The 20,346-nt window shown below is 37.7% G+C and overlaps 1 protein-coding gene across 1 annotated transcript in view; it reads left to right on the top strand.

The window, feature by feature from the left end:
- The first annotated feature begins 803 nt into the window (after positions 1 to 803).
- CEP135 (centrosomal protein 135) overlaps positions 804 to 20,346 on the top strand; it is a 68,208-nt gene continuing 48,665 nt past the window's right edge. Inside the window, exons 1-6 of the mRNA XM_065877903.1 lie at positions 804 to 916; positions 2,964 to 3,154; positions 4,437 to 4,604; positions 7,036 to 7,177; positions 9,278 to 9,362; positions 18,863 to 18,991. Of these exons, the coding sequence (XP_065733975.1) occupies positions 804 to 916; positions 2,964 to 3,154; positions 4,437 to 4,604; positions 7,036 to 7,177; positions 9,278 to 9,362; positions 18,863 to 18,991 (828 nt within the window). The remainder of the gene's footprint in view (positions 917 to 2,963; positions 3,155 to 4,436; positions 4,605 to 7,035; positions 7,178 to 9,277; positions 9,363 to 18,862; positions 18,992 to 20,346) is intronic.

Below are 20,346 nucleotides of genomic sequence, written 5' to 3'. Positions count from 1 at the left end.
AAATCCTTTGTTAGATATTATGAATATTTTTCTCCTACTCTTTTGTTTTTGTCAAATAAAAGGGCATATTTTGATGAGCAGACTTTTTAATTTAAAGAAATCCAATTTATCAAGTTTTTCCTTTGTATTTAATGCTGTTAAAAGAGGCTTTTCTAAGTATTCTCTGCCTGTCTCAGGCTTGGGAAAATATTTTTTTTTCCTAGAAGCTTTATTGTTTTAACTTTTTTTAAAAAAATTATTTATTTATTTTTTGCTGCATTGGGTCTTCGTTGCCGCACGCGGGCTTTCTCTAGTTGCAGCAAGCGGGGGCTACTCTTCATTGTGGTGCACGGGCTTCTCGTTGCGGTGGTTTCTCTTTGTTGTGAAGCACAGGCTCTAGGCGTACAGGCTTCAGTAGTTGTGGCACGCGGGATCAGTAGTTGTGGCACAGGGGTTTAGTTGCTCCGCGACATGTGGGATCTTCCTGGACCAGGGCTCGAACCGATGTGCCCTGCATTGGCAGGCGGATTCTTAACGACTGCACCACCAGGGAAGTCCCTGTTTTAACTTTTCTGTATAGGTTTATGAGGAGATGTTTATTTTAATGCAGCAATGTGAATATCATAAACGTTGGATTTAAATCAATCTAAATATTCCAGAAGACTGCCTACCTGAAAAGAAACAAAGAATAATTGCTTCATATTAAAAGATTCTTTTCTTCTTAACGTGAAACAATAATAATAGCTGATAACAGAATGATGTTTCATTCTTTTCTTTTAGGATTTTAACTTTTGGAAATGAATAAAACCAGTTTGGAAGACAAGATGACTACAGCTGCAGAAAGAAAATATATTAATATTAGGAAAAGATTGGATCAGTTGGGATACCGCCAGACTCTGACAGTGGAGTGTTTACCTTTGGTAGAAAAACTTTTCAGGTAAAGATGAAAATACGGTTCTAAACCTGTGTGATCCTTAATCCCATTTATCTAGTTTCTGATTGAACTTTATCCTTCAGTAGAGAAATGGGTAGATTTTTTAAAAGTCCTTAAGTCATCTGAAGTTTCTCTATTCTTCTTAGATTCTACTCTGCTGTCGTCATTCAGGGCCTCCACATTGCAAAACTCTAGGGTCACCATTCACACTATACTATTCAGAGTGAATGTTTCTGCAGGTTTTGTCTGTGAGTAAAAGTACAATTTTTAATGTGATTTTCTGATCTAGTTGAGAGTTCTGTAACTGCTTTATTCACTGATCATTAATTTTTTATTGAAATATATTTGACATTATGTTAGTCACTGGTCTCTAATTACTATTACGTTTATAATGTTTCTCTAATGTGGTTGACCATGACTTTAGCTGTTACCTGTTACTTTAACTGAAAGAGTCTTTGTGATTTTTGTTCTTTTCTGCATGAATTCTACTACTGTGATTTGAGACTAGAGCAGGGAAGTGGCCTAGGAGGCTTTTGTAGTAGGACTATAAGTGATGATGATGGAAAGGAGAGAATGGATGAAAGATACTTTATGGTCTTTAGCATGGCCTGCAGAATCCTTCATGATCGAGTACTAGATCGACAATTCGGAGTTATAGGGTAGAAGTATATTTAACTTTTCAGGAAACTGACAAACTTTTTCCACAGTGATTTTATACTCGTACACCTTCATCTCCCCTGTATTAACCACCTGAAGCTCCTAAACATGTGTTCACTTTCTCCCTTGGTCTCTCCATATGCTATTCTATCTGCCTATAAAGTCCCTTTCTCCTCTCCCTCCTGCCTTGCCCTTATGTTCAGTTAGCCATATGGCCTGCAGGACTCTGTCACATCTGCTGCATGTTATTAGTTATTATCATTGTTGGAAACTTGTGTTATCTTCCCGATAGAATGCAAACTCCATGAGACTAGAGACTGACTTTAAAACTGGCATACCTAGAACAGGCTGAACACATTGTGGGCACTGAAATATTTGTTGAGGTTATCACGTAGTATTATAACTTTTGACAAATTGTTAGTAGAATATAAGATCCGTGATAGTGGGTTCTTTACCATGTGCCCTGCTCAATAAATGTTGATGGAATGAATATTCCACTGGTCTGTGTTCTTAGAGGTCGGGAACTGACTCATTATTTGTTGCGTCCCTGACACAGCATATAGCAGGCATTCAGTAAATGTTTGCTGAATGAACAAATAAGTTTCACAGATTCCACCGGATTAGGTGACTAATTAGACATGGGGGGGGTAAGTTAGAGGGGAGATTGAAAGATGATTCTGCCTGTGTGTATATGTTTCATAACTTTTTTTTTTTTGCGGTATGTGGGCCTCTCACTGGTGTGGCCTCTTCCGCTGTGGAGCACAGGCTCCGGACGCGCAGGCCCAGCGGCCATGGCTCACGAGCCCAGCCGCTCCGCGGCACATGGGATCCTCCCAGACCAGGGCATGAACCCGTGTCCCCAGCATCGGCAGGCGGACTCCCAACCACTGTGCCACCAGGGAAGCCTGTTTCATAACTTTTAATTAATCTTGTTTTGGGACTTCACTGGTGGCTCAGTGGTTAGGAATCCGCCTGCCAATGCAGGGGGCACAGGTTCGATTCCTGGTCTGGGAAGATCCCACATGCGGCAGAGTGACTGAGCCCACGTGCCACAACTACTGAAGCCCATGTGCCTAGAGCCCGTGCACCACAACAAAGAGTAGCCCCTGCTCACCGCAACTAGTGAAAGCCTGTGCACAGCAACGAAGACCCAATGCAGCCAAAAATAAAATAAATTTATATTTAAAAAAATCTTTAATCCTGTTTTGAGAAGTTTTTGAGTACTTTCTGGTACCTTGAAAGACTCCTAGTGTTTGTTTATGTTTGTTTGTTTTTAGATTTGAGCTCACTTAACATTAACATTTATTTTAAGTCTTTTTACAAATATGTTTTTAGTTATTAAAAGTTAATGGAATGTTTCCTTGTATTTACATTTTCTGTTCTTGAATATTAGTGATCTGGTTCATACAACAGAAAGTCTTCGGAAATCAAAATTATCTGCTGTGAAAGCTGAAAAAGAAAGTGCCAATTTTGATTTTGTATTGGAACCTTATAAACTTGAAAATGCAAGATTGAGTAAGGAAAATAATGAATTATACCTGGAATTAATGAAACTGAGAGAACAATCAGGCCAACACATTAAAGGTAAAATATTGTGATTTTTTTTTTTTGCGATACGCGGGCCTCTCACTGTTGTGGCCTCTCCCGTTGCGGAGCACAGGCTCTGGACGCGCAGGCTCAGCAGTCATGGCTCATGGGCCCAGCCGCTCTGCCGCATATGGGGTCTTCCCGGACCGGGGCACGAACCCGCGTCCCCTGCATCGGCAGGCGGACTCTCAACCACTGCACCACCAGGGAAGCCCAAATTTTGTGATTTTTAAAATGCAATATTTTTGCCCTTTTCATTTTATATATAAGAAAGCCTAGTCTACCTTTAAAACTTGATTAGAAAATGTGATAGTCAGCCTATTGACACCTCTTGAAATATTGTAGGGTGTGTTGAAGAGTTTCCAAGAAGGAAAGTAAATTTGCATTCCATAACTGTATTCATTTTTACTTTATGTGGATTAAATTTTTAGAATTAAAATTGCTGTAGAGGGCCCTCCCTGGTGACACAGTGGTTAAGAATCCACTTGCCAATGCAGGGGACATGGGTTTGAGCCCTGGTCCAGGAAGATCTCACATGCCGCAGAGCAACTAAGCCTGTGCACCACAACTACTGAGCCCATGTGCCACAACTACTGAAGCCCACGTGCCACAACTGCTGAAGCCTGTGTGCCTAGAGCCCATGCTGTGCAACAAGAGAAGCCCGCACACCACAACAAAGAGTAGCCCCCGCACGCTGCAACTAGAGAAAAGCCCGCACACAGCAACAAAGACCCAACACAGCCATAAATTAATTAATTAATTTTTTAAAAAATTGCTGTAGAAAATATTAAATGCTGGTACTGAAGAAATGTTCTTGAAATAACTTTTGTTTTTCTCTTACTGAGAGAAAGCCATGTATCTGTCGTTCTGATTCTTTAATATCCCATCTTTGATCTGGAAGGTAGAAATAGAATGATTTCAAAGGTACTGGGCAAAGGGTAATTATATGGCTAACTTATTATAAAATCTTCTCATATTCAGTAGGAAGCCCTGTCTGATACCTGGCATGAATTCATAATCCCTTAGCTTCATATTCAATTTACTGGATCAAAAGCCATGATTTATATTAGGCTCATAACACAGAAGAAAAATATAATTCCTTTTTGTGCTTAGTGACTTATTTGCAGTTTGTTAATGGCGGTAGAAAAGGTATAGCCTTTCTAACAAAGCATACATGAGAATCAGGTGGAGCCTTTCAAATTACTATGGCTTTTTGTATTTTGTGAAATGGAAGAATTTCTAGATTGTAAAATACTCTTTGAATCTTTTTCATTTTAAGAGTTGAAAACCACATTGAAAAAGTGTGCACGTGAAACAGCTGATCTGAAATTTCTAAATAATCAATATGTTCATAAACTCAAACTTTTGGAGAAAGAGAGTAAAGCTAAGAATGAAAAAATTCAACAACTTCAAGAAAAGAATTTGCAAGCTATAGTACAAACTCCAGGTGAGTCTGTTCCCTCTCAAAACAAATTGTACGCATGTAATATTTTAAAGATATTAGAACTGTTGACTGAAATGGGACTTTGGATTTTCATGCTTAGACTTTAGTATTTGAAAAGATGTACTTGGCTAGTCACAAAAACTTTTAAATTTATTTCTGAATATGCAGCTTATATTCTATACATGTGCTTAGAAATTTATGTAATAATAACTTCTTAGATACAAGTAGTCTGGCTTCAGTGCCCAGAGTTTTATTTCCTTAATCATTAATTTAAATTCTTTTTTCTATTATTTTTATCATTATTATTATTTCAGTTATAAAAGTAATTCATACTCATTAAAGAATTTGGAAATGATGTACTTTCTTATTTCTTAGTTTATTTTACTCTTTTTTTTTTGCGGTACGCGGGCCTCTCACTGCTGTGGCCTCTCCCGCCACGGAGCATAGGCTCCGGACGCGCAGGCCCAGCGGCCATGGCTCACGGGCCCAGCCGCTCCGCGGCATGCGGGATCCTCCCAGACCAGGGCATGAACCCGCATCCCCTGCATCAACAGGCGGACCCTCAACCACTGCGCCACCAGGGAAGCCCTATTTTACTCTTTTTAGCTTTATGCTCAGTAGTTCTTAAGCAAGAAAAAAGAAATGATGGGGTATGTGCAGAGTTGGTGGTTGTCTGGGCATAAAGTCAGTGGAACAATCTCCAGTACTAGTAACCAGATCATTGAGATGTCTAAACCATGGGATTAAGATTATGGAAGTAAGTGAGGTGTAGGAAAGTGCTGAATTATGAGACTAGGTAGAGAGTGAAGTAATTTGGTCAGAATGAAGATTGCCATCAGAAGAGAGTTGAAGATCTGGGCACTGGCACAGTTCTAACCAGTGACAAAGTCCAGGCGTAATCATGTTATTGTGTGCCTATAGCTGAGTGAAGAGGAGACTCATGAGAGTTGAGGAATTGTGAACCGAGGGGTCAGGGTCGGGGAGGAATCAGTGGGATTTGAAATGGCAGGAAATGAGATGGCGAGGGAAGACCGTGAGCCAAAGGCAGAAAAGATGGAGAAATGTGGAGAAGATCTCAGAAGTACCTAGAAGATTAAGAAAACAAAAAAGAGGATTTTCTGAGAAAAGAGTGGGACAGATTCAAGAGAGATTTAGGAGGTGTAATCTCTAAAATTTAGTGACTGAATGTGGTAGACTTGGGAAGTAGAGAAATTCCTAAATTTCTGTTTGAAGGGAATGAGTGGGTGGATGATGGTAATATTTCTTAAGGTAGAGAATGTGGAAAGCAGAACAGAAGTCCACCCTTCACAAAGGGTGTGTTGAGTGTGTTATACCTACAGGACATTCACACTGAGATTTCTAGTATGCAGTGGGATAGGTAGATCTGTTCTCAGCAGTATGATCCCAGATGGAGATTCACATTTGGGGATCATTGGGATATCATGAGAATTGAAGCTCTGAATGTGGTAGGAATTATCTAGTAAGATTATGTAGACTGGAAAGAGAGGAGAACCAAAGACAGACCCTAGGAAAATTGGCATTTAAGGCACAGGTGGAAGAAGAGGGTCTTTGAAAGAAACTGAGGAGCAACCAAGGAGGAAAACCAGGAGATAAGGGAAGAAGAAAATGGTTTACCTGTTCAGGTGTGTATACAAGCAGGTCATTTAAATACTTTTGACCCAGTTTCTTCATCCTCAAAACAAAAGATTAGGAGTATAAAAAATTTGGTAGGATTCTAATGAAGACAAAGTTGAGAGTTATGTTTGTTCTTTGTGAGGGTCGATTAGTTTTTCAAGTACATGTCTAATCTTGGCCAGATACTGGAAAAGGTAAATTATCCATGTGGCTTGGACCAAGGCAGGATATATCTAACCATAAAAATAAATTACTCCTGCTAGTTTTAAGGATAATTGAGACAATTTACTAATTAAGAAATTATACTAATTCAGGGTATACATTCCGCTATATATTAATTTGGCTTCTTAAAGTTTCAGTTATCTTCTCCTTTGGCATTGCTTAATAAGCATGTTTATTTTAGTTATCACTACCTTAAGCTCCTCGTTTGACAGTTTTCTGCTGGTGATGATTTCTTGAGCTCATAATAGCGAATACCACAAGGCACACTCAACTTTCATCTTGCCGAAGTCTGGTCCTCATCTCTTGGAGGAACAGATTAAATCTTGCCATATGTACCAAGCATGCAGAAAATAAAGCTTGTTTTATAACCATATCTTGTTGAGGTTTTTAGGAATGCATTGTTTAAAGATCAGGTGGGTATTTATATATAAGGGAGAAAACATTTTATCAGTATGTAATATGAGCTAGAGACACACTTTATAACTAAAAGGCTAACCTTCTGAAATATTTAATTCTAAGACAGTGTTTTGTTTTCAATTTTTTTTTTTTTTTTTTTTTTGAAATACACATTTGCTAGGTGGCAAGAAAAGAAGTATTGCTTTCAGGCGCCAGCGTATGCAAATTGATGAACCAGTCCCTCCCTCTGAAGTCAGTTCTTATCCAGTTCCTCAGCCAGATGACCCTTACATTGCAGACCTCCTGCAAGTGGCTGATAACAGGTGCATTAAATAATTCTTTGTTGGCTTCAGTTAATTGATCACTTGGTTCCCCTTCAATTTCTTCATAGTAGGGCTTCTGTCTTCTTAACTAGCATATCTCTGGTGCCTAGCACAGAACTTTGCACAAGCACTCAGTAAATGCTTTCTGAGTGTATTCTGAATATAGAAGGTTTTTACTTGTTTTGAAACTTTTGATTTCAAAGAGATCATATATCTGATGTTTCTGTCCATATTTGATTTAAAACAATTTAGTGCCATCTAGAGCCTGTTTCAGTAGAGTTGCTTTGACATTTAGTTTCATCACCCAGTAAATCTTTTACAGACTCCTTATTACTTCAGATTTTTGTCAAATACCAGTAGACATGAGTAGACTTGTAACTGGCTTTGAAATTCTGCTTCATGATTCTCTAGCTGTATATGTTGATATTTCCTTAAATTGGAATCAGATATAAATTGTTTTAATTAAAACTTCATTAAGTTCTCTGGAAAAGGCAGTATGTAACTGTTCTGGGGATGTAAAGATGAATAAGGTGGTGTTGCAGCTTTTGAGAAGCTTATAACCCAGTATAATAAAGATGAGACAAGGGAAATACACAAAATGCCATTAAGAAAATTATAAGAGGTACAGAGGAGTGAGAAAACACTAGTGACAGCCTCTGTGGTCTTTGCTGCAGAAACAGTTTAAAGTACGGAACACACTAGTGGAAATGGTTAGTGCAGTTAGCTTTTTACTTTGTAGATTATGCAGAGAATATGGGGGAGTTTTCTACTTTATTAATCTCAATATAGCAAAAAAAAAAAAAGACATTGATTGAGGGACCAGTTAGGATCTTTTAGCTCAGTTCATCTCACACAGTATTATGTACCTGTATTTATATAGTTATCTGACCTTACCCATGAAATATCTCGTGTTTTGTTTTTATGGTACAGTTATAATCTAGGACTTAGACAGTGTGTTAGTATTATGCAAGAAGTTTTTGGGGGCTACATGTGTTATCATTTTCTGTCTTTTTCTTTCACCTTAATGTTCTTCTTCATTCTTCTTTTCTATCAAACCATCATAGGTAGCATTAGTCTCCCGATTATCTTGTTTGTTTTAATTTGCATGTGCACATTTAATTGTATTCAGAGTTATTCGTGCATATGTAAGTGTGGTTGCATACATACTCCTCTCCTACACCTAGATTAGTAGGAAATGTTGGTTCCAGTAATGGCAGGGACGAGCAGTGTTTAGCCTTATTCACCCCTACTCCATGGGAAATCTCTTTTTTTTTTTTTTTTTTTTTTTTGCGGTATGCGGGCCTCTCCCGTTGTGGAGCACAGACTCCGGATGCGCAGGCTCAGCAGCCATGGCTTCACGGGCCCAGCCGCTCTGTGGCATGTGGGATCTTCCTGGACCAGGCCACGAACCCGTGTCCCCTGCATTGGCAGGCGGACTCTCAACCACTGCACCGCCAGGGAAGCCCCTCTCTTAAAAGCAGACCTGGCTTCAGGCTTTATTTTTCCAGTATGAAAGTGGTTGTGTCATATTTATGTTAATGCGTGGCAAAGTTTGATGTAAAACAAATACATTTGGGCAGTTGCAGAATTCAGATAGTTTAGACAAACCTTGTTTCTCTTAGAATTAACGAGTTCTGGAAAGGAGTAGGTTTTTTACTGTAGTTACTTGGAAAGTGGTAGTATTTCTCAATATTTTTCTTTTTTCTAGGATTGCAGGATAGTTCATTAGAAAATACAGGGTCATGTAGGATCCCTTATTTCACTTTATAATATTGTGGATTTTGGACTAGACGCTTAGTTCCCTGAACCTGAGAATTGGCAACAGTACCTGGAAGAGTTGTCCTGAGGATTAAAATGCAGTAGTAGGCATAATGTATCTGAGTTTCAAATTATTTACCACTCAATTTTTTATCTATTCTTGGAAAATTAAATCTGCAAGATGATGTACTCTATGCTGTGGCTTCGGAACCCTTTGGCACAGTACCTCCTACCTCACTGAGAAACAAAAAGTAGAGGGTTTTTAAGAGAAGGCATCTGGTTTCATTTCTTGTTATTTTGTATTTCTTAAGTATATTGACATTAGTTATAAATGTGTTTCAGAATTCAAGAACTTCAGCAAGAAGTCTACCAGTTACAAGAAAAGTTAGCAGTGATGGAAAGTGGACTGAGAGATTATAACAAGCAGGTAGGATTTTTATTTACTTGCATAGTAGGTATGATTGTAAGTGAAATTAAGTTATATTTGATATTACTGATACTGAGTTTTTAATACAGCTCTTCTTTTTCATATATTTGTTAATATTTAGAATTAATAGATGGAATGGCTTAGATGGCTTCAGGGCATTCAGTCCATTCCCTTCATTATGGATGAAGGTGAATAGTAGTTTTTTGTTTTGTTTTGATTTTTTTAAGGTGAATCATCTGTCTCCCCAAATATAACCATATTAACTGTTTCCATCTCAGGAGGTATTTTATTAAAGTGTGTTATGCTTTGTAATGGTATTTTAAATAATTTTTTAATCTTACTATAGATTTTGTCATTTTGAATATAAGGCTCTTCGAAAGTTACTTTTCTGTGTTACCATATTTGTTGCATGTTTTTGCTATAAGCACTAGTACCCCATAACACAGTTTTCTGAAGAAGCAGGGGAATTAATAGATGCAGAGTTAGATTATAACTTTAACAAGCTTTGTTCTTTCCTACTTTCTGTTGACGTCTTGGCTAAATTCTGACTTGGATAATTATAGGCTTTCTTTCTTAACAGCTTACTGAAGTTTAAATTGGGTAACATGTTTTTCATTTTCTGCACATGACTACCTTTTTTTGGAGTGAAGAAATCTGCACATACAAATATAGATGTAACTTATGTGTTGGTGTAACTGTTAAGTTTATAAAGTACTTTGAAGATTACTTGGATAAAATAGAGTTAAAAGGAATTGTTATAATATCAACCAAAAAACTTACTTCATGGAGAGATGTTGAAGATATCAAATATGCACGTGAGATGAATTGTATTGATATTTTTCAATTTATATTCAGTCATTCTTTCATCATATTTTTTTCCAAGTACTTTATGAACATAAACTGACCAATCTTTGCTATCTCTGCATGAGGTGGCTGGGGTGTTTGGAGAAAATAACCTGACCATTCTGATTGAAACCACCAATCTATTGTGGTTATCAATCTTGATTGAGTCCACTGTGTTCCCTGTCAGTTTTTTTTGTTTGTTTGAACTTGTTCTGTTTTTCTCAGCATATATTCCAGATTTTACTGTTCTCTTCAAGCTCTTTCCCTGGACTATAAGACCCTCCTTCTCAGGATATCACCTTTTTCTCAATTTCCTATCTCTACCCCTTTAAAATGAGCAATATTCACACTCAGGCTCTCCTTAAGACTCAGTGGGTAGGGTGGTGCTTCTTCCTGTTTAAGGTTTAGTCTTTCTGCCTGTGCACTTGGCCCCATTTCCTCTCTTCTCCTTAGGATATTGCTTTAATCAGTTATTCTTCAACAAGCTTACATGGCCGCTTTACAATTATAATTTTTTTAGTCTTCTTAACAGTCCGGTGAGGAGGCACTAGTGTCATCACTAATATCCCGTTAAAAATCTCTTTTAACTACTTTTCCCTCTTGTTAATTAATGTTTTCTCCCTCAGAAGTACTTCTCTAAAGAGTATCTTATTCTTCTTTCTCTGCTTCTTCACCTCCTGTTCACTCCATAACCTTTTGCATTCTGGCTTCTGTCCCACACTTTATAAATTGACCTAGTAATTGATACCACTGACATCAATTGCTACCTCCAGAAGGATACTTTTAAGTCTTCATTTTTGTGACCCACTCTGTAGTATTTGACATCATTCATAATTTTTCTTTGAAACTCATCCATGGCTTCATTTTCTGTTGGTTTTCCTTTTCTTGCTTTTTTTTTTTAACCTCTTATAATATCTTCTTTGCTCTTTTCCTTTGCCTGCTCCCTAAAATATCACTGTCTCTCAAAACTCTGTCTTTGACTCCTTCTCCTCTCCCTCTGTGTTTTCTCAAATAGTCTCATCCACTCTCTTAGTTTATTACCTGAATACTGATGACTCCCCAGTGTCTCAGGCTCAGACCTCTCTGCTGAGGTCCAGACCCATATACCCAACTTGACACTGGGCATTTTCACTTGGATGAATGCTCTCTGTACACATATGCCTAGTACTGAACTTCCCAATTTCTGTCTCAAATCTCTTTTTCCTCCTATATTCTATACTTTGGTTGGAAGCATCAGCATTTGCCCAAGCCAACATTCTGTAGTCTTTCTAGATCTCATTCTCCTCTTGTCACACACCACTCACCATGCTCTGTCAGTTCTGAGTGCTTCTTAAACTTACTACTTCTGCTCTGCCCTATCCCACTGGCCCTAATCATCTCTCATATATTTCCTACAATGGTCTTCCTGCCTCTGGTCTTATCAAATTCATCCTTTAGTCCAGAGTAATATTTCTCCCAGCGAAGTATTCAGTGCTTATCATAATTAGTTCCTGCCTAATTCTTCAGACTCATCTCCAACTATTAGTTTCCTCGCACATTACAGTCCAGTCATACTGAGTCATTTCTGCTCCCTCAAACATATCGTGTTGCTTTATGCTTCTCTGTCACTGCCTGGAACATCTCTCCTTTCTTCTCTGCCTAGCATCATTTATAAGTTTTTTAGACTTGTTTTTTGATAAGGCCTTCATTAATTTCGATAGAAATGACTGTATAATGGAGTCTAAATCACTCTATTCCCTTCACTACTTTGGTACCATATACCTATTTCTATTTTTCTACCACTGAATAACATATTAAAGCAATTATTGGTTAGCTTGCTTGCTTTTCCTGTAAAGCTGTGTGTTCCTGAAAGTAAGGGACTGTGTTTTATTCATCTTTGTATACTTAAGAACAAAGCTCAATAATTGTTTCTTAAGTTGAATACTTGGTTTTTGTTTTCAAATTTTTTGGAAAACAAAACCAAATATTCAGAGTGTGTGGGGTTTTCTTTTTTTTTTAATATTTGAATTTTATTTTATTTATTTTTCTATACAGCAGGTTATTATTAGTCATCAAATTTATACACATCAGTGTATACATGTCAATTCCAATTGCCCAATTCATTACACCACAATCCCCCCACCCACCCGCGGCTTTCCCCCCTTGGTGTCCATATGTTTTCTCTCTACATCTGTCTCTCAACTTCTGCCCTGAGAAATGGTACAGATGAACCGGTTTTCTACATTCCCATACATGCATTAATATACGATATTTGTTTTTCTCTTTCTGGCTTACTTCACTCTGTATGATAGTCTCTAGATCCATCCACATCTCAACACATGACCCAATTTCGTTCCTTTTTATGGCTGAGTAATATTCCATTGTATATATGTACCACAACTTCTTTATCCATTTGTCTGTCGATGGGCATTTAGGCTGCTTCCATGACCTGGCTATTGTAAATAGTGCTGCAATGAACATTGGGGTGCACATGTCTTTTTGAATTATGGTTTTCTCTCGGTATATGCCCAGTAGTGGGATTGCTGGGTCATATGGTAGTTCTATTTTTAGTTTCTTAAGGATCCTCCATACTGTTCTCCATAGTGGCTGCATCAATTTACATTCCCACCAACAGCGCAAGAGGGTTCCCTTTTCTCCACACCCTCTCCAGCATTTGTTGTTTGTAGATTTTCTGATGATGCCCATTCTAACTGGTGTGAGGTGATCCCTCATTGTAGTTTTGATTTGCATTTCTCCAATAATTAATGATGTTGAGCAGCTTTTCATGTGCTTCCTGGCCATCTGTATGTCTTCTTTGGAGAACTGTCTATTTAGGTCTTCTGACCATTTTTGGATTGGGTTGTTTGTTTCTTTAATATTGAGCTGCATGAGCTGTTTATATATTTTGGAGATTAATCCTTTGTCCATTGATTTGTTTGCAAATATTTTCTCCCATCCTGAGGGTTGTCTTTTCTTGTTTATGGGTTCCTTTGCTGTGCAAAAGCTTTGAAGTTTCATTAGGTCCTATTTGTTTATTCTCATTTTTATTTCCATTACTCTAGGAGGTGGATCAAAAAAGATTTGCTGTGATTCATGTCAAAGAGTGTTCTTCCTATGTTTTCCTCTAAGACTTTTATAGTGTCTGCTCTTACATTTAGGTCTCGAATCCATTTTGATTTTATTTTTGTGTATGGTGTTAGGGAGTGTTCTAATTTCATTCTTTTACATGTAGCTGTCCAGTTTTCCCAGCACCACTTACTGAAGAGACTGTCTTTTCTCCATTGTATATCCTTGCCTCCTTTGTCATAGATTAGTTGACCATAGGTGCGTGAGTTTACCTCTGAGCTTTCTATCTTGTTCCATTGATCTATGTTTCTGTTTTTGTGTCAGGACCATATTGTCTTGATTACTGTAGCTTTGTAGTATAGTCTGAAGTCAGGGAGTCTGATTCCTGCAGCTCCGTTTTTTTCCCTCAATACTTCTTTGGCTATTTGGGGTCTTTTGTGTCTCAATACAAATTTTAAGATTGTTCTAGTTCTGTAAAAAATGCCATTGGTAATTTGATAGGGATTGCATTGAATCTGTAGATTGCTTTCGGTAGTATAGTCATTTTCACAATATTGATTCTTCCAATCCAAGAACATGGTATATCTCTCCATCTGTTGGTATCATCTTTAATTTCTTTCATCAGTGTCTTATAGTTTTCTGCATACAGGTCTTTTGTCTCCCTAGGTAGGTTTATTCCTAGGTATTTTATTCTTTTTGTTGCAATGGCAAATAGGAGTGTTTCCTTAATTTCTCTTTCAGATTTTTTATCATTAGTGTATAGGAATGCAAGAGATTTCTGTGCATTAATTTTGTATCCTGCAGCTTTACCAAATTCATTGATTAGCTCTAGTAGTTTTCTGGTGGCATTTTTAGGATTCTCTATGTATAGTATCATGTCATCTGCAAACAGTGACAGTTTTACTTCTTCTTTTCCAATTTGTATTCCTTTTATTTCTTTTTCTTCTCTGATTGCCGTGGCTAGGACTTCCAAAACTATGTTGAATAATAGTGGTGAGAGTGGACATCCTTGTCTTGTACCTGATCTTAGAGGAAATGCTTTCAGTTTTTCACCATTGAGAATGATATTTGCTGTGGGTTTGTCATATATGGCCTTTATTATGTTGAGTAGGTTCCCTCTATGCCCACTTTCTGGGGAGTTTGTGTCATAAATGGGTGTTGAATTTAGTCAAAAGCTTTTTCTGCATCTATTGAGATGATCATATGGTTTTTATTCTTCAATTTGTTAATATGGTGTATCACATTGATTGATTTGTGTATATTGAAGAATCCTCATATCCCTGGGATAAATCCCACTTGATCATGGTGTATGATCCTTTTAATGTGTTGTTGGATTCTGTTGGCTAGTATTTTGTTGAGGATTTTTGCATGTATATTCATCAGTGCTATTGGTCTATAATTTTCTTTTTTTTTTTGTATCTCTGTCTGGTTTTGGTATCAGGGTGATGGTGGCCTCATAGAATGAGTTTGGAAGTGTTCCTTCCTCTGCAATTTTTTGGAATAGTTTGTGAAGGATGGGTGTTATCTCTTCTGTAAATGTTTGATAGAGTTCACCTGTGAAGCCATCTGGTCCTGGACTTTTGTTTGTTGGAAGATTTTTTTTTTTTTTTGTGGTATGCGGGCCTCTCACTGTTGTGGCCCCTCCCCGTTGCGGAGCACAGGCTCCGGATGTGCAGGCTCAGCGGCCATGACTCATGGGCCTAGCCGCTACGCGGCATGTGGGATCTTCCCAGACCGGGGCACGAACCCGTGTCCCCTGCATCGGCAGGCAGACTCTCAACCACTGCGCCACCAGGGAAGTCCTGTTGGAAGATTTTTAATCACAGTTTCCATTCCATTACTTGTGATTGGTCTGTTCATATTTTCTATTCCTGGTTCAGTCTTGGAAGGTTATACCTTTCTAAGAATTTGTCCATTTCTTCCAGGTTGTCCATTATATTGGCATAGGGTTGCTTGCATTAGTCTCTTAGGATGCTTTGTATTTCTGCAGTGTCTGTTATAACTTCTCCTTTTTCATTTCTAATTTTATTGATTTGAGTCCTCTCCCTATTTTTCTTGATGAGTCTGGCTAATGGTTTATCAATTTTGTTTCTCTTCTCAAAGAACCAGCTTTTACTTTTATTGATCTTTGCTATTGTTTTCTTTGTTTCTGTTTCATTTATTTCTGCTCTGATCTTTATGATTTCTTTCCTTCTGCTAACTTTGGGTTTTGTTTGCTGTTCTTTCTCTAGTTCCTTTAGGTGTAAGGTTAGATTGTTTATTTGAGATTTTTCTTGTTTCTTGATGTAGGCTTGTATAGCTATAAACTTCCCTCTTAGAACTGCTTTTGCTGCATCCCATAGGTTTTGGATCATTGTATTTTCATTGTCATTTGTCTCTAGGTATTATTTGATTTCCTCTTTGATTTCTTCAGTGATCTCTTGGTTATTTAGTAACGTACTGTTTAGCCTCCATGTGTTTGTGTTTCTTACGTTTTTTCCCATGTAGTTCATTTCTAATCTCATAGCGCTGTGGTCAGAAAAGATGCTTGATATGATTTCAGTTTTCTTAAATTTACTGAGGCTTGATTTGTGCCCCAAGATGTGATCTATCCTGGAGAATGTTCCATACACACTTGAGAAGAAATTATAATCTGCCGTTTTCAGATAGCATGTCCTATAAATACCAATTAAATCTATCTGGTCTATTGTGTAATTTAAAACTTCTGTTTCCTTATTTATTTTCATTTTGGATGGTCTGTCCATTGGTGTACGTGAGGTTCTAAAGTCCCCCACTATTATTGTGTTACTGTCAATTTCCTCTTTTATAGCTGTTAGTAGTTGCCTTATGTATCGAGGTGCTCCTATGTTGGGTGCATATATATTTATAATTGTTGTATCTTCTTGGATTGATTCCTTGATCATTGTGTAGTGTCCTTCCTTGTCTCTTGTAACATTCTTTATTTTAAAGTCTGTTTTATCACATATGAGTATTGCTATTCCAACTTTCTTTTGATTTCCATTTGCATGGAATATCTTTTTTCATCCCCTCACTTTCAGTCTGTCTGTGTCCCTAGGACTGAAGTGGTTCTCTTGTAGGCAGCATGTATATGGGTCTTGTTTTTGTATCCATTCAGCAAGCCTGTGTCTTTTGGTTGGAGCATTTAATCCATTCACGTTTAAGGTAATTATCGATATGTATGTTCCTGTGACCATTTTCTTAATTGTTTTGGGTTTGTTTTTGTAGGTCCTTTTCTTCTCTTGTGTTTCCCACTTAGAGAAGTTCTTTTAGCATTTGCTATATAGCTGGTTTGGTGGTGCTGAATTCTCTTAGCTTTTGTGTGTCTGTAAAGCTTTTGATTTCTCCATCGAATCTGAATGAGATCCTTGCTGGGTAGAGTAATCTTGGTTTTAGGGTTCTTCCCTTTCATCACTTTAAGTATATCATGCCACTCGCTTCTGGCTTGTAGAGTTTCTGCTGAGAAATCAGCTGTTAACCTTATGGGAGTTCCCTTGTATGTTATTTGTCGTTTTTCCCTTGCTGCTTTCAATAATTTTTCTTTTTCTTTAATTTTTGCCAATTTGAGTACTATGTGTCTCATTGTGTTTCTACTTGGGTTTATCCTATGTGGGACTTGCTGTAGTTCCTGGACTTGGGTGGCTATTTCCTTTCCCATGTTAGGGAAGTTTTCGACTCTGGTCTCTTCAAATATTTTCTCGGGTCCTTTCTCTCTCTCTTCTCCTTCTGGGACCCCTATAATGCAAATGTTGTTGCATTTAATGTTGTCCCACAGGTCTCTTAGGCTGTCTTCATTTCTTTTCATTCTCTTTTCTTTATTCCATTCCGCAACAGTGAATTCCACCATTCTGTCTTCCAGATCACTTATCTGTTCTTCTGCCTCAGTTATTCTGGTATTGATTTCTTCTAGTGTAGTTTTCATTTCAGTTATTGTTCATCTCTGTTTGTTTCTTCTTTAACTCTTCTAGGTCTTTGTGAAACATTTCTTATATCTTCTCGATATTTGCCTCCATTCTTTTTCCAAGGTCCTGGGTCATCTTCACTATTGTTATTCTGAATTCTTTTTCTGGCAGGTTGCCTATCTCCACTTCATTTAGTTGTTTTTCTGGGGTTTTATCTTGTTCTTTCATCTGGTATATAGCCGTCTGCCTTTTCATCTTGTCTATCTTTCTGTGAATGTGGCTTTTGATCCACAGGCTGCAGGATCGTAGTTCTTGCTTCTGCTGTCTGCCCTCTGGTGGATGAGGCTATATAAGAGGCTTATGTAGGTTTCGTGATGGGAGGGACTGGTGGTGGGTAGAGCTGACTGTTGCTCTGGTGGGCAGAGCTCAGTAAAACTTTAATCTGCTTGAATGCTGATGGGTGGGGCTGGGTTCCCTCCCTGTTGGTTGTTTGGCCTGAGGCAACCCAACACTGGAGCCTATGGTGGACTCTTTGGTGGGGCTAGTGACAGACTGTGGGAGGGCTCACACCAAGGAGTACTTCCCAGAACTTCTGCTGCCAGTGTCCTTGTCCCCACGGTGAGCCACAGCCACCCCCTGCCTCTGCAGGAGACCCTCCAACGCTAGCAGGTAGGTCTGGTTCAGTCTCACTTGAGGTCACTGCTCCTTCCCCTGGGTCCCAGTACGCTCACCACTTTGTGTGTGCACTCCAAGAGTGGAGTCTCTGTTTCCCTGAGTCATGTCGAAATCCTGTAGTCAAATCCCAGTAGCCTTCAAAGTCTGTAAGTCTAGGAATTCCTCCTCTCACTGCTGGACCCCCAGGTTGGGAAGCCTGACGTGGGGCTCAGAACCTTCACTCCAGTGGGTGGACTTCTGTGGTATAAGTGTTCTCCAGTCTGTGAGTCACCCATCCAGCAGTTATGGGATTTGATTTTACTGTGATTGCGCCCCTCCTGCAGTCTTATTGTGGCTTCTCCTTTGCCTTTGGATGTGGGGTATCCTTTTTGGTGAGTTCCAGTGTCTTCCTGTCGATGATTGTCCAGCAGCTAGTTGTGATTCTTGTGTTCTCCCAAGAGGGAGTGAGAGCACGTCATTCTACTCCACCATCTTGGTTCAGGTTGTTTTTCCAGAGTCTTGTATGTGAATTCGTGGTTGGTAGTGATGTTTTTAATCATAGTCTGTTGTTTTCTAAATAATAGATAATTAATTAAATTCACTCCAGCCTCATATCCTTTTTAATATTGAGTTTCAGTAGCAAATCACTTTCCTTTGTGTTTTACATTCATTTGTTTATCCCACATTTATTCCACCAGGCAGTGAAGTAGTTCAGACTCAATTCCAGTAGTTAGTAGTTTCTTTTTATATAAACATTGCCTACTCTTAGAGGAGGAAAAAACAAAACAAAAAAATTAGGAAGAATCTCTTCAATAAAAATACTTATGAAACCTATGTTGACAGTTCTTAGGTTGATATTTTCTGTGTATATTTTTGCTCTGCATAAATGCATTTCATAATCCCATTTATGTGTGGGTATATATATGAATGTTAATCTTTTGTGTATATTGTGGGACCTAAGAAAAATGGAAGTTTATCCAAATAAATGTTTGTCCAGTGTTAATCATTTCAGTTGAAAACCCGAGTTTTTAAAATGATAGCACAACTTTATGTCTTCAGATTGAACTAAGAGAACGAGAGATAGAACGACTGTCGGTTGCATTGGATGGGGGTCGCTCCCCTGATATCCTTTCTCTGGAGACTAAAAATAAAGCCAACGAAAAGCTTATTGCTCATTTAAATATTCAGGTAATGAGTTTTATAATTATTTCACTGAGCATATGAAATCATAAGTGTTTATAATGGTCTGTGGGTTTGTGAAAGTGACAGGGTTGTTTTCTTGGCTATTATTTACGGTGGAAAAAATTTGATGGAGTCAAAGTATCCAAAATTGGGTGCAGCTATTGAAAACTCATGTTTTTTAAGAATATTTAATGAGGTAGGAATGTATACACCATAATGATAAATATTTAAAAGAAGAGAATAAACCATAGGTAAAATGTAACCTTCAATTTGCTTTAAAAAAAAATGTGTGTGTGTATAGAATTGATGACTAATAAGAGCCTGCTGTATAAAAAAATTAAAAAAACACTAGGTGAACACACACACACACACACACCAAAAAAATGTGTGTATGCATTCAGAAAGAGAAAACACTAGAAGAGAATACACCAAAGTACACTAGCAATGTTTATCTTTGTGTGATGGGATAGTCTTCTTTATGATTTTCTCCATTTTCAAAATTTTTATGACAGTATTTCTTTTATAATATATAAAAGGTGGTTTTTTAAAATAAATATAAAAATTAAACATATAGTTTTCACTTACCTATGTAGTGGTTTCCCTTGTCATGCATTTGACCTAAGAGTGAAAGAACAAGAGACTTATATGAAGCATGACAAATGACCTTTAGGAATTTATTTATTTGTTTTTTAATTGAAGTATAGTTGAGTTACAATGTGTGTTAGTTTCTGGTATACAGCAAAGTGACTCAGTTATATATATTATATATTATTCTTTTTCATATTCTTTTCCATTATGTTTTATTACATAATATTGAATATAGTTCCCTGTGCTATACAGTAGGACCTTGTTCTTTGTTTTATATACGGTAGTTTGTATCTGCTAATTCCAAACTCCTGATTTATCCATCCTCCATCCCCTTATCCCTTTGGTAACCATAAGTTTGTTTTCTATGTCTCTGAGTCTGTTTCTGTTTAGTAAATAAGTACATTTGTATTATTTTTTTTATTCCACATATAAGTGGTATCATATGGTATTTGTCTTTCTCTTTCTGACTTACTTCATTTAGTATGATAATCTCTAGGCCCATCCATGTGTCTGTAAATGGCATTATTTCATTCTTTTTTATGGCTAGGTAATATTCCATTGTGTGTGTGTATATATTTACACACCACAACTTCTTTATCCATTCTTCTGATGGACATTTAGGTTGTTTCCATGACCTTCAGAAATTTAAATGTCACTGCTGCCTAGACTGCAACCAGAATATAGTAAGCCCCAAATATCAGCAGTAACTCTCGAGCAGTGCTGTTGAATAGAAATAGGATATGAGCCACATATGTAATTTAAAACTTCCTAGT

The sequence above is a fragment of the Phocoena phocoena genome, chromosome 5 (assembly GCF_963924675.1).
Source record: "Phocoena phocoena chromosome 5, mPhoPho1.1, whole genome shotgun sequence".
Lineage (NCBI taxonomy): Eukaryota > Metazoa > Chordata > Mammalia > Artiodactyla > Phocoenidae > Phocoena > Phocoena phocoena.
The sequence above is the reverse complement of the archived record's forward strand: the minus strand, read 5'-3'. Positions and strand labels throughout refer to the sequence as shown.